General features: G+C 50.6%; 1 protein-coding gene across 1 annotated transcript in view; it reads right to left on the bottom strand.

Annotated features, from left to right (window-relative positions):
* The window catches only part of LOC144730694 (putative G-protein coupled receptor 149), a 31,254-nt gene extending 22,443 nt beyond the window's left edge, over positions 1-8,811 (bottom strand). The window contains exon 1 of the mRNA XM_078611383.1: positions 7,756-8,811. Coding sequence (XP_078467509.1) covers positions 7,756-8,811 — 1,056 coding nt within the window. The remainder of the gene's footprint in view (positions 1-7,755) is intronic.
* Between the last annotated feature and the right edge of the window lie 6,160 nt (positions 8,812-14,971).

The following is a 14,971-nucleotide window of genomic DNA, read 5'->3' as shown; positions in this document are numbered from 1 at the left end:
AAAACAGGTACCACTTCCTGGGGGGTGAGGGGGAAGTCAACGGTGGTTGTCCCATGAATAAACTGGCCCCCGACGTAGGAATGTGGAATTTACACCACTGGATCAGGGCTGTAAACGGGAAATGAGCACTGCCTCTTGATGCGCATTCGAGCAGGATATCACATTGACTCTTGACTTTGGAATGAATCTAAAGTCAAAACATCATTTCATTTACTGGTCATTATTTGACGCCTGGAGCAAAAGTTAGCAGCAGTTGCTGCTTGATCACAATGAACATTGAAACGTGCTGGATCATTCAGACCGAGAACACGTGTGTTAATGTGCTACATCACATCGCACCAGGTACTCATTTGAGGCCGAGTCGACCTAGGCGGCCGGGCGTGGTGCTGGCCACTCACCCCTTCGTGTGCCGTGCGGGCCTTCATAGGTGCTGCTCGCTAGCAGTACTTACCCCAACAGTCTGGTAAGGCTATACGGGGGAGCTTTGTCTTTGTGCTACATCACATACACACGCGAGAGCGTAGAGAGATGCCTCGCGCTGGTCTTCGCGGTTGTGCCGTACGCGATCTCCCATGTGTCCCGGGTCGTGCCGCGTGTCGTTCCGTACGACGTCCCACCTGCTCGGAGCACCTTCAGGAACTGAATTCAAGCACAATTCGGTTCGTGGAGAAGTTCCCCGCATCTAGGCCTGTATGCTGAACTTGTTTCGCACACCGTAAGTAGCCAACGTCGCTAAACGGCGGCGCGGGGGAAGGACAACAAACTTACTACAAAGCAGCAGTTCTCAGAAAATTCGTTTAGATGATGAGAGCAAAGCTCCAGTGGCTTCCTAATGTTGGAAGCAAGAGCGTTCCAGACGGCCGCAGAAGCGCACCTGAGACCGCGCGATGCAGTGACCGCAGTTTTTGAACGATGGCTGAAGCCAAAATCAGCAGCAGCTTCTGCTGCTGCGAGGATGACCACCGGAGGTCTCGTGACGGTTTATGCTTCTTGGCGAGATTGGCAAGGTCGCGAAACGCCGGACATCGTCGCGAACAACAACATCGCACGACCCGGAGCACACATCGGGAAGGGTAGAGAGACGTATTTTTCTCAAAGTGGACCAGATCAGCATTCGTAAATGGTATTTGTATTGTTTAATTTATAACCAAAAAAATCTACGCAATTTTGTAAACGCGAATGACACTTTCCAGTCGAGGTAAGCGAGCTCGCAGATTGGTGCCTGTCTGCTACTCGCGCGATTTCAAACAATCGAGGATAAATTGGCCATTAACATTTTGCGTTCGCGGGCCAAGCCAGGATCGACGCAGATTACGGTGTTGTGTGCTCGCTGCTGTGACGAGCGCTTGTTGGGCCATCAGAGACGAATTCGCCGTGGATTGCCATCTGCAGAACACAGAGGCAACTCAAACATGGCACTGTGTCATCGCTAATTTGTATGACTTACAAGCGGGGTTCTCGTGCCACTCTGACGCTATTATTTATTCGGAGAGGAAGGGAACATTAATTAAGACAGTTACTCTGATAATTTAATGGGAAAAGGAGTGGTGCTGCAAGGTACAGGGGCAGCCCTGCAATTGCCTGCTCACGCCACTGTTGGCGGAAGGGCGTCCACTGGAGGCAGCTCTGGTCAGCCCATCTTGAGGTTATCTTGGCCTACTCTTTCACGTTTGCCAAGGCGTCTTGGAAGTTGATTGGAGCATTCCACGCTTTGCGCCACCATACGCCACGTGTCAATCGACTAACTGTGGTTGAACCCGTTCATACCGCATAAGGTGGGATGATTTATAAATGAAAGTGCTTGCCACAAATGATGAACCATCAAGTGAACTTCGGTTATCCTCGCAGTAGCAGCAGCAGCAGCAGCGGCTTTTGACTGCCCATTAAACAAAGACGGTCACAATATCACGCGTTTTCAGATGCGCTTCTGCAACCGTCTGGACCGCTCTTCCTTTCGATATTAGGAAGCCACTGGAGCTGTGCACTTTTAAATGTAGATTGAAAACTCATTTGTGTTTAATTGTTTTTTTTGTTTATTTTGTTGTACTCTGCCCCGCACCTGCGATTAGCGCGGTTGGTTATAGTACGGTGTGAAAGACGTTTTACATACATACAACTCGCCCATTGTTTCAACTGTTGTACCAGTAGATTGTTGCCATAGTCATTGAGACCAAGTAAAAAATAACCCATTGGAGGGTATTCAGATAATGTCCCAATATTAAAGACATCATGTAGAATTCAAACACTAAGTATAAAACGTAAGCCAAATAGAGGAAAAGGTCATTATGTCTCACGCTAATGAGAAAATAGACATTTTGTCATGAATACTTCAGGAAAAATATTGAATAATTATACCATAAATATTTCACAGAAGCGGAGCGTACGTGTTTTTTTTCTCAAAGAGTAATGAACGCCACCTTGTGATTTATAACCACGTGCGAGAGAGATATTTGCATTTCAAAGTCACCTCCTGATAAAGTGTCAATCTAACGGCGCGTGAATAAACCCACTCGTTGCGTGAATCGTTGAAAACGCAACACCGCCCACTCGCTCCTCTCACGACGCACTTGGCGAACCCCTTCATACGAATCACGACCCCACACCCGCCTCGATTCCCTTTCCGCGGAGGCCAGGTGCTGTCCAACGATGTCACCTGTCTCTGATCCTGATCATCCGGGAATCCCTTCCGACCCCACTGAACCTAAGGATGCGTGCTTCGAGGTACATGGAGCAAGCCCCCCCCCCCCGCCGGGGTGGATAAAAGATACATTAGCGAAACAAATGGAGCGTGCTAGTTCTTCCGCGAGAGGCTGCATGTGCAACCCCATCCTCCCCGCAGTGCGCTCTGTATGGGGCCAGGAGTATGGGGACCGGTGTGTAATTGTACGCGTGCAGGCAACCCTCGTGCACTTTATTCCACGTGGTTATCGTCAGCCCTAATGTCTATCCCGCGGCTAAATATATAACCGTGCGTAATGATGTATCATTTCAGATCGTAACGCGCCGCGCATTTATGCACTCACTCTTCACGGCGCGGGGAGCCGCGCAACGAGCGGGGAATGCGACAGCCGGGGACGGTGGGCTGGCATCAAGCTCTGCGGTCCTCCATATGCATTAAGATGTTTTCAGTCAATGAGTTTTCAGTTGAACGTGTGGGTGAAAACCAGAGAAAAACCCCACGCGCTTACGAGGCGGGTACACACGATCCCATCATCGCTCTACTGCCGTCTACTGGCGGGCTAGGGTATGGGCACATCGATGGCAACGCAGAAGATCCCCCGGGGTTTTGATCCTCCACGAAACGGATGGTCCACCCTAAACCGCATCCGCTGCACAAACCGTGGCAGTAGATGCGGATAGCCTGATGCGCAAATGGAAAATTCAAAACTCTCCAGTAGCAGTGTGCGACTGTGGTCATCCAGGACAGACCGTACGACGTGTGACGACGCAATGCCCCGATATCCACCAATACGAAGGAGACATCACAGCGATACACAGCGCTGCTCCTGACGGGGTTATCTGGCTTGACCACGTGAATGTGACATTTGTAGGTGATGCTTTGCATCTCCATCATCAGCCATACGAAAGAAAAGTGCCCCAATCAATGCCAACGGGTAAGGAATATTCACGGCATTTGTGTGATCCGCCAACACTCGCATCCACAGTGCTGCATTAGAGACCACGTGCATAGTTCACCACTTCCCTGCTAACTGCATCCCCATGCCACTACCATTCCTCGTGGTCGTTTTACGACGGATGCCTCAATCCATCTCGCTCCTGCACCATGGGTAGACTTTCTCATTCCTCCACCTCTCGGCCACCCACCCAGCCTCTCCCCTTACCGGCCACCACCCAGCCATTGGCTGCCATTCCTTTTTTTAATTTTTACCGGCTAAAATGCCCCACTGAGCTATATGGGTCCTTTTCAGAAGCGACCTGGCTATCACAAGTGACAGCTCGACGAAGTGGCTTATGTGGAAATGTACAGCAGCCAAATACAATAAACGCATGTTTTAAAATGTGGAGGGAAAAACCGGAGGGCCCGGAGAAAAATCCACGCGACCACGGGGACAGCATGTAAACTCAAATAAAAAATATACAGGAGTCGGGATCTGGATTGAATCCACGACCTCCTGCATACCAGGCGAGGTAGTTAGCATCTCCTAGCCACCGCGGCACCCAGTCTGGCGTAACGGTCATGATCCCTTCAGGCAATGAGACTGGCCCAAAGCCAATTACTTTACTTATCATTTCATATGATTAATTTACATTTGTTCTCAGACCCACGCGTTTCTCTTCGTGTCTCTCAGTCAGGAAATCTGCATTTACGTTAGCGTCACTATTTCTGTAATCTGAACTTCAGAAAACATGTTCTAATTTTGCTGTGAATTTTCAGCAGTTGCAGCTATTGTCATTCCGCTGCTGGACAAAGGCTTCCCAAAGCGGCCACAATCTCTCATTTTAATAATAATCCACCCAGCACCTGCCCCCAAACGGATTTCAGAAATCCATCTCCTCGATGGAGTGCTCTGGGACGCTTTCCTATGTGGTCCGTGATTTGATACGTTCATCAATAATTGCCATATTTGTTTCTGTATACTCCATGTATGTCATTACTATAATACCGTTGTGTGTGTAATGTATATGGTGTTTTCAGTTTGGGTCTGCACTACAGTTTAATGGCCTTGAAAGGCATTTTTACAATCGAACAAAAAGCAGATTCAGCGGCTTAATTGAGTGAGGCGAGCCAGTGAAATTTTGCAAAGTGTCACCTCTCCACCCTTATTTAATTAACCCTCATATGAGTGATTAAACCCACGGTGCATAATGAATGCAGACAATGTTTAAGTCGCACTGCTCTGCATGAAAGCGAACATTGATTTATCACCGTATGGATTAAAACGTAAAGTTATTGTCTCGGTCAAGGACATTGGGAGCATGGGTTTTGCTGTACGTGGGTGTTCGAAAGATGTTTTTTTTTTTTAAAGGACCCACTATAGCATTTTATCACAATAACAACAAGGTCAGGGTCTGGCTATTCACTTCCACTTCCTCTCGCCATCACGTCCGTCCTTCTGCCAGTTCTCTCAGCGGTTGCACAGCGCACCACCTGCAAGCCCTTCTTTCACTCTATCCCTTCCCGTGTTGTTTGTCTTGCGGAATGTAGCCAATGCACACGTGGTGTGTGTGCGCGTGTGGAGCAGTAACGTAGTGGTTTGCATAACGCCGTGTGAAATCCGCGATCCCAATTTGATTCCCGGCAATGACAAACAACGGGTTCACATGAATGCAGTTGCATTTTTCTGACTCCCCAGGGTGTCAACTCAGCCTTGCATAAGTACTTAGAGCAGTATGGAAAAAAAACATCAGCACGGGAGAGACAAAGGCGACCGAGGAGCGTGGTTCTGGCCACACCATCCCTCCGTGTGCAATGCCAGCCTTCATGAGTGGCATTGAGTCTATATTTGGCCGTGTTCAGAACACATTATATAGTTCATATACATCTAGTCTAATAGACAGTGTCGTCAGTGGTGCACAAGCACGATTAACAAACACAACATTCACATTCGTCAATAACACCATAGCCTTACAATGCAAATATATCGTATATAAGAGACGACGTTTCAGGCGACGACCCTTTTTTCAATGCACATACATTATATTGTGCTATGGACAATGGACATTGCCGGAAACGTTGACAAAGGTGTTTTGAGATTTTTGTTTCACAATATATCCGCGTTTCAATTTGCGTGACACAAATATACTGGAATGCAACAGTCCACCAGACCTCTCAGATGACACCGCTCATTCCCCGGCACGCATTCATATACCCCAGAATTGTACACGCAAATTAGTCGGTGCGCACACATCAAACCGTGCGTGCGAGCTAGAAGAAGGACCATAAGTGAGTGGACTGACTTCAATAACTCCGGTTGAAATGACACAAATGCCGTCGCGGCACCGCTATATGTGGGCGCGTGTCTAATTGGGTGAACGCGTGGCATTAGACCGAGAGGCGCAGGAGAGACGCGCGCGTTACGGAACATTTCCAAGTTAAAGGCATCGTTTTCACTGATATGAAAAAAAACAAATGTAAGTGGGGATTGGGCAGGAGCAGGCAAGGTCGATAATACCTCCAGAGTGGCAGCGTAATGGAGGTAACGCGCCTCACAATCCGCGCGCCCTCGGGGAGGGAGACATGAGATCAACTCGCGGTGCTGCAGGAGTGCAAGACCGTTGCGAGATGGAGCGACGGCTTTTGTAGGCCTTCATTCAGCAGTGGCTAGAACACGGCTGATGATGATGATGATCATCATCATCATCATAATGATGAATAGGCTGTGTCGGGTGCTTCCAATTGCAACAACAAACATAGTTACGATGCATATTCTCAGGTTTTTTTCGGTAAAGTCACGTAGGTAAAAACATTAAAATTAATGAAAGTAAAATAAAACAAAACAAAATAAAATTCACGACGTTTCGGAGGCAACACGTCGTGAATTTTATTTTGTTTTGTTTTATTTTACTTTCATTAATTTTAATGTTTTTACCTACGTGACTTTACCGAAAAAACCTGAGAATATGAATCATTGCAGTCACGAAAGCTTCAAATCTAGAATAGTTACGATGGTTTAAGCGTATGTGAGTTCAAATTCGCATCTGCAGTGTCATGTGAATGTGGAATTACTGCTGCAAGTATGTGGACCAACAAAGGTAAGAGATCAGCACCCGTCCCTGGCTCGACTGGGCACGCAGACCCAGTGTGGTCGCCGCAGATCTGGCGGCGTCAACGACGAGCAGAAGCAAGGAGGCGAACGCTCGCGAGAAGGCGTCCGACAGCGGAGATGATGGAGCTATGGAGACCACGTGGCCGTCGCAGCACTCGCGACGAGTGGCGACGGCTTGTGGAGCCATATCCATCCAGAAGTGGATAGAACATAGCCGATGATGATGATGATGATGATGCCGATGATGATGATGCCGATGATGATGATGATGAATGCGCGTTACGTGTGACGGCCGAGGGAGGCGGGGGGGGGGCATTGTCATCTAGCAGTGGATAGGTCATGGCTAATGGTGATGGTGATAGTCAGGGCTGCATTACGGCGTTGAGGCTGTAAGGGCTGCAGCTCTGGCTCTTGTATTATCGGGGAGCCAAAGGAAAGAGAGTCGCACACTGCACGGCTTTATCACGAGTGAAACGCGAAACTGTGCGCGCCTGGCCTGCGTGCACGGGTGATGGGAGAAATCACACGAGCACTCTATGATACATCCTATTTATAATTGATCATCATCAATTAAAGCCACAGTGTCAGTGAGAACTACTGCACTGCCACATATGGGTTGGCATTGAACAAAGGTCCCTTCGTTTAAAGTTTGATTCAGCTTTACAGTTCGTAAATCGCATTAAAAATAAATAACACGTAATAACCGTGGCATATAATAACGGAGTATTTGGCATTGGGCAATGGTGGTGGTAGCAGTCGTAAATTGACAGGATTGTGATAGAGGAGCTCCACAAACTATAACAGCCTTGGGACTCTATCAAACTTAATCTGGCCCTCATGATGATGATGATGACTGTAAAGAGTTAAAGGCGCAGCCCTGCAATGTCTTACTGGCGGAAGGGTCTCCACGTAAGGCTCTTAGATGCTTAGGGTGTTGTTTTGGCCTACTCTTCTACGCGGGCCAGGCGTCATTGGAAGTAGCGGACGAAGAAGACGACAACAACAACAAAATAACGGGCACACTCACCATCATCGGCAGCCACAGGAACAGTTTGGCGAAGGTTATCAGGAGCGCAAATCTCTTTTGAGCCACGGCCATGCCAACGTAGGGAGTCCTGGCGCAGGCGGCCGCGTTGTTTATGAGTACGGAGTTGGACGCGTCCTTGCTGGAGCTGTCCGTGGTAGCGGCGGCCAGGCCGGTCGACCTGGCCCCTGCCGCCGCCGCAGCAGCAGCAGCCGCCTTACCCTCCACCATCCTCTCGTCGGCCAGCGCAGTCACCGTGCTGTGGTACACGCCCGTGTCCTCGATGGTGTAGTAGTTGGACGTGGCGCTGAGCGACAGCGTGCGCTCTCCAGGGCGGCAGAAGAGCTTATAGAGCGCGGGCAGCGAGAGCGCGGTGAGCGCGCACAGCAGCGCCACGAAGAGCACGCACACGAAGAGGCCGTGCGAGGAGGAGTCCGGCAAAAAGCAGCCCCAAGTCCTGGGCTCGAACCTATCCCAGCCGCACAGAGGCAGCACGCTGAGTAGTAGGGATACCCCCCACGTGCACAGCACGGTCCACAGCGCCTTTCTCCTCGCGGGCGACGACCGCGCCTTGGGAGGCGAGGACAGAGACGAGGATAGAGAGGACGCCGAATAAGCGCCGCCGCCGCCGCCTCCACCTCCACGTCCCTTGGCCGACCTCCTGGGTCCGCACACGTTGTGCAGCACGATCGCCGCCGCCTTGAGGGCTCCGGCGAGGCACACGAACTCGTAGAGGAACCCCGAGAGCGCGCACACGGCAGGAGACACGTCCCCGCCGGACGCGTGCACGTAGAGGAAGAGCGCCGCGGGCAGCGCGCCCAGCAGCTCGTCCACGCAGAGGCACAGCACCAGCGCCTCCAGCACGCCCCGCCGGGGCATCTGCAGCAGCCGCGACACCGAGTAGAGGCTGCCGGCCAGCACGGCGGCCACCAGGAGCAACGTGGCCGAGAAGAAGAGCAGGCTCACCCCGTGCGCCGCTCCGCGCGGGTCCGCCGCGGTGGAGTTGGAGACGGAGCCGTCGGCTGACGGGAGCGCGGAACGGCACGCGGGCTGGGACATTGTCTTGCCGCTGTCGTTTTCCGCTCTCACGCCTCGCTCATTCTGTCCGTGCTACCCCCTCGCGATCTCTCTCTCTCGCTCGCTCGCTCTTTCACTCTGTCTCTCCTCGCTTCTGTGTCTCTCACTCGCACTGCCTGCCCGGGTGCTTGCTCCCTCCCTCCCTATCTCCCTCGCTCGCTCGCACTGTGTCTCCCCCACCACGCACTCCCCTCCTATACGAGCGCTCAGTGGGATCGCGTTATTCACGCACCCCTGACGTCAGGGGCGGTGTCCGCTTCTTGATTTGTGTTGTGTGTGTGGGGGTGGGTAGGGTAGCCTCTGCACTGCATTGGCGCTGTTGATTACGATGTATATATATTGTTATCTAGTCCCCTCCCTTCATGTTTCATTTCAACATTATTCGGCGTTGTTCATTTAGCTTTGTTACCATTCGCGTCGGAGGCACGGTGCCTGCTGGGTTAACGGGCTGCCGATATGTTGCGCTTTCGGGAGAAAAAAAAATTGGCAGTAAGAGAAACTTGGTCATACCACACGTCTAAGGTTAAGGCTCCTAAGATAATGAGAGCCTGTATAGTATTGCTGCTGTGCCCGCACAGGCGAGTTTTCATGCTGCAAAGCTGTTAGTGTTCTGTATTTACTGGGCTCAGCTGCGTCGTTAATCAGCAAAGCAATCCACTTATTGAGAATGCATTATGCAGTTCGAGTGGCCGGCGTGTGAACCATAATACCATTATTATTCATGAACCCCAACACGATTGAGCAATAGGAATTGCAAGTACTGTAACCGCCCAGCATGCCTGGCCCGTCTGGGAAATGGCCGAGAAGCCACGTTGTGTGAACACGTGTGTCACACGGGTCATGAATGCATCTACGTTTAACTTTTTTAGCACCGTACGGACCCAATCTGATCGTGACACACCTGTTCAACTTTGATCGTGACACAGTGTTGAACAGGTGTGTGTCACACGTGTCACGAATGCATGTACGTTGAACGTCTTTAGCACCGTACGAACCCAATCACGATCCACGTGGGTTCGTGACACACACAGTGATCGTGACGCAGTGTTGAACACGTGTGTCCCATGAACCCAGCTGGTCCCAGTGCGTGTGTTTCAATTGTAAACTCGAGCACAATTATAAATGATAATACTGTAACACAAGCTAGACATTCGGATTATATTGGGCTTATATGCACCGCCGCCAAACGCAGGATGTCAAGAGTTTAATTTAGCTGAATGTTCAAAGATCAATCTTAACCACGTTTGCCCTCGGCAGATTGCATCGCGAGAGATCGAGACCCATCGCAGAGGCCTTCATACAGCAGTAGATTAACCATGGATGCTGATTCGTATAATACAAATAATTACATTCCTTTGCTTGTATTAGATATGATTGCGTTTGGGGAATAAAGTTAGCTGAAATATTAGTCGCCGGTGAAAGTGATGTTTCATTGCTGGCTCAAAATCGTTCTGAATTCAAGTCCGCAACAGCAACTGTGTGTAGAGTATACGGTATGTATGTACACACAGGGTGTTTGTAGCAAACACCCTGCACAAAAGCGCGATACTTATTAGGAATTAATAGAGCAGCCCAGTTCGTGGCGAGAGAAATGTGATGTTAGTTTGGGTGGACGGAGTTTGTTTCAAGCGAGGTGACGTAACAATTCACTCTCTCATCGCCATCCTATTCAATCATATCATTTTCTCTGTTCACGTCCCGTTTTCTATGTCTTTACCGTCTCTTTTGTATCTATTTTTTTCACACAGTGATGTTTGCTCATCCGCTTTCGTGTAACATCAGTTCAAGCTTTTACGTAAACAAAAAAAACGATTCCTACACCCCTAGCGATTGTATGTACGCGCTGTCGTAAACGTGTCCAATCGATACAGCAGCGGCGCTCGCTTGAAAACAACGTCGCGCTCCGACCAAGTTACTAGGAATCGTCAATAACAACTGCCGTCAAAAAATAAAAATATAAGCAAGCGACGTTTCAGGCAATGGCTCTTCTTCGTAGCAGAAATATGATCTTGTCACCTATAACGTCGTCAAACTCCACGCCCACGATTTCTATGAATGACCCGAATTCGAAAGCAAAAAAAAACCGACTCTCATTGTTACTTTGGTTTTGCCGATTCCCTGTGAGAGTGAATCACGATTTGTAGACTCCCGAAACGCCTCGGGATGGCTCCGGCACGCCAGCACGTGGCCGCTCGCTCTCGCCGTGCAGGATGAACGCCACCGCTTGCACTCACGCGACGCTTTGACGCCGCTTCTGTGTCTGGCGGCAGTGAGACGCGTCCCGAACACAGCACCCCCCCCCCCCCTTTACCAATCCGTTTCACTTATGCCCCCCCCCATCCTCCATCCCCCGTGTGCGTACGTCCACGTCCCGTTTGTCAATCCACTGCTGGATGAGGAGCTCCGTGTGTGTTGATCGTGTCACGTGGCACCGAGTGTTGCGACATAATTGACAGGCGCGCGCGTCTGTGTGTGTGTCACTGTGTGTGTGTCACTGTGTGTGTGTGTCACTGTGTGTGTGTAGTGGTTAGCGCGCTGCACTATGAACCTGGCGACCCGGGTTCAATTCCTGCTCACGGCAAACACCAGTGACGATTATCTGAACCGGTCCTGGGCCTCCCCTAGGTCGACTCAGCCTCAAATGAGTACCTGGTGCGGTGTGTAAACATCGCCGCTAGGGAGACAAAGGCGGTCGGGCGTGGTGCTGGCCACCCACCCCCTCGTGTACCGTTCTGGCCTTCATAGGTGCTCGCTAACAGCACTTGCCCCTACAGTCTGTTAAGTCTATACGGGGGATCTTTGTCTTTGTCTTGTGTGTCACTGTGTGTGTGTGTCACTGTGTGTGTGTGTCACTGTGTGTGTGTGCGTTAGTTGTGGTGTGGGGAGCGGTAGTGTAGCGGTTAGCGCGCTGCGCTATGAACCTGGCGACCCAGGTTCGATTCCCGCTCACGACCAACACCAGTGACGATTATCTGAACCGGTCCTGGGCCTCCCCTAGGTCGATTCAGCCTTAAATGAGTACCTGGTGTGGTGTGTAAACATCGCCACTGGGGAGATATAGGCGGTCGGGCGTGGTGCTGGCCACCCACCCCCTCGTGTGCCGTTCCGGCCTTCATAGGTGCTCGCTAAAAGCACTTGCCCCTACAGTCTGTTAAGACTATACGAGGGATATTTATTTTTGTTAGTTGTGGTGTGCATCCAGAGGGTTGTGTTTGGTTCTTCACAAGACATTGCATCTAACCACGTGCACTCATTCATGGCGTTTGCAAACCATTCAATATCGTCGCCAATAGCATTGCCCACAATTTATTCATGTAATCATCGGTGTTTTTCTTTTACGCGTATAACAAAGTATTTCATTTAATAGTAGGGTGAGGAGCAGGAGGGCGACCCAAACGCATATCCGCCCTTAAACACATTGCAATCACAAATAATTTAATAAAATAGCAGTTTCACATGCACGCCACCGTATAACCAACATCTAACCAAGAAACACGTGGGCGTTGTAAACAAAAGTTTTCTGACAACTTGTCATCAGAATCGCCGTCATCATAATCATCATCATGAGCCAGTGTGGCGTCCTGCCTTCTCTCTCCAGGGAACTATTGACCCCACAGTTCAGATATGTAATAAATGAAAAAATTAATTGTCTCCGTTATTCAAAAAAATAAATAGATTCACTGCGGTGACGTGCCATAGTCTTCGGAATAAGATTCTTCCGGTAGAGTCTCATCATATGGCACGACGCAGCCCGCTTCGCCGTGCTGGAATGTCACGATCCACCTCGCTCCTGCACATGAGATGATCTCATCGCTCCATCTCCGTGGCGGTTCCCCTTCGGGCGCGTTCACATCTCCTCTGCTTCGGTTGCCATTCCATCGCCAGTGACAACGAACATCTCACTCTCTCTCGGCGTTAGCGTCGCACTCCACGGGAGGCGAATTTCTTGGTTCGATCATGCTGGCAATCGTTTCTTTCGAGTGCGTAGGAAGAGCCCTGAAGCACTGTATTCGACATTTAGGGTGACCTTGCAGAATGAGTGAAGTGAACGCTGCGTGACGATGTCTGCAGAGAGAGAGAGATGTACGCTTGGAATTGCACTCGGAGACAGAATCACGAAACGACTTGATTAGAGAAGACGCGCAGGTAAATGATATCGTTCAAGCTGCCCAATCAAATACGTACTATTTATATTACTATTTAAATTTATCCAGGTAAAGGCCCCGCTTAGCGAGATAGATTTTTTTCAGAAGCGACCACAAATGATAGCTCAACGAAGTGGGTTATCATCATGTGGACATTTATAGCAGCCAAATACTCTAAACGCACGTTGATTTTAAATGTGGAAGGAAAAACCGGAGGACCCGGATAAAAATCCACGCCACCACGGGAAGAAAGACACGTAAGCTCCAAATATACAGCAGGCGTCAGGGTCGGGATCGAACCCACGACCTCCTGCATACCAGGCGAGGTAGTTAACATCTTGCCACCGTGGAGCCCATAATTTGATTTCATGAAGCTGGAGTTGAAGCCAAAGGGATGGCACGCGTTTCAAGAGGACGTCCACTGAGGATGAAACACCCTCAAAAATACATCACAGAATCATGAGAGATGGTCGCGGGCTTGGAGGGGGTTGGGGGGGCGGTCTTCATCCAGCACTGAATTTATCAAGGCTAAAGTTGACCCCAATTCGAGACCAATCATCGAACGGGGGCCATGAATGAGCCTGTGGTGTTGGCTGCAGTTGCTATGGGCAGTGAACTGTGGCGGTGGTGGGTGGCGCGTGGTGGCTCTGGGAGAGACTGGCAGTGTTGGCTGCTGCTGCTGCTGCCTCTGCGGGCTGTGTGTGCTGCGTTCGCACGTGGCAAGCCCCCGATCCATTCACCCGCGCTCGCTGATTAATGCTCGCTCGCTAGGAGACGAGCTGGGAAACCACGGAGCCCTGACAAAAATGACATTAAGGGAGACAGACCCCCAACGCTCAGGGCTTTCACATGCCCCGACGCGAAACCAGTGACAAAGATCCCCTTATAGCCTTCACGGACTGTTGGGGCAAGTGCTTTTTAGCGAGCACCTATGAAGGCCGGAACGGCACACGAGGGGGTGGGTGGCCAGCACTACGCCCAGCCGCCTTTGTCTCCCCTAAGTGGCGATGCTTTGCACAACTCACCAGGTATTCATTCGAGGCTGAGTCGACCTATGGAGATGCCCAGAACCGGTTCATGAGCGGCAATCGAACTGGGGCCGCTATGTTAATACCGCTACACCACCAACACACACACACACGTCACTTCTACATTCAAGCCCGTCTGGCACGTGCGTCCACGTGTGCACATCACACACTCTTTCAAACACCCATTCAAACCCTCAACCATTCATTCAAACGCTCATTCATTCACTCAAACGCTCATTCAAACTCAATCACACAATCACAAATTCCCAACACACACTCGACAGATACCTGCTGCATCTGCCAGCCCAACGTTTCTAGATCTCTCTGTTCGAGAAGGGTTATGTGTGTATGCGTGTGTGTGCGTGGTGGAGCGGTGGCGCAATGATTAGCGCACTGCGCTACGAACCCTGCGACGATTAACAACAGAGGCGAATATTTTCTCCCCTTGGTCGTCGTGGTCACTAGGGAGACAAAGACGGCCGGGCGTGGTGTTCGCCACCCACTCCCCTTGTGCGCCGTGCCGGCCTTCATAGGTGCCCGCCAACAGCACTTGCCCCAATCATCTGTTGAGGCTACATGCGGGTCTTTGTCTTTGTTCCCGTGTGCGCGTGCACTTGGGGGCGCGCATGCGTAGTAGCAAGCGCGCTGCGCTCCAAACCTGCTGACCTAAGTTCGATTGCCAGCCATCAAGCACCGGGTAGACAAAGGCGGCCGGGCGGGGTGCGGGCCTTCATAAGTTCCTGCTGCCCTTAGGAGGTGCTTGGCCTTCATAAGTGCTGACGAGCAGCACTTGCTCCAAAAGTCTGGGGTAAAGGCCACACGTGGGATCTTCAACTTTGCTTATTGTTATCTTCTTCCCCCTCCAACCCAGCTTAAATATACGCTCCAAGCTTGGCGGTGTTTCATTCTTCACCTGAGGACGGCTGCTTGCGTTGTAGCCGAAACGTCGTGATAATTATTTTTATTATG

The sequence above is a fragment of the Lampetra planeri genome, chromosome 36 (genome assembly GCF_965212315.1).
Source record: "Lampetra planeri chromosome 36, kcLamPlan1.2.h2, whole genome shotgun sequence".
Taxonomy (NCBI): Eukaryota; Metazoa; Chordata; class Hyperoartia; order Petromyzontiformes; family Petromyzontidae; genus Lampetra; species Lampetra planeri.
Note: the sequence above shows the minus strand (reverse complement) of the source record. Positions and strands in the feature narration are given on the sequence as shown.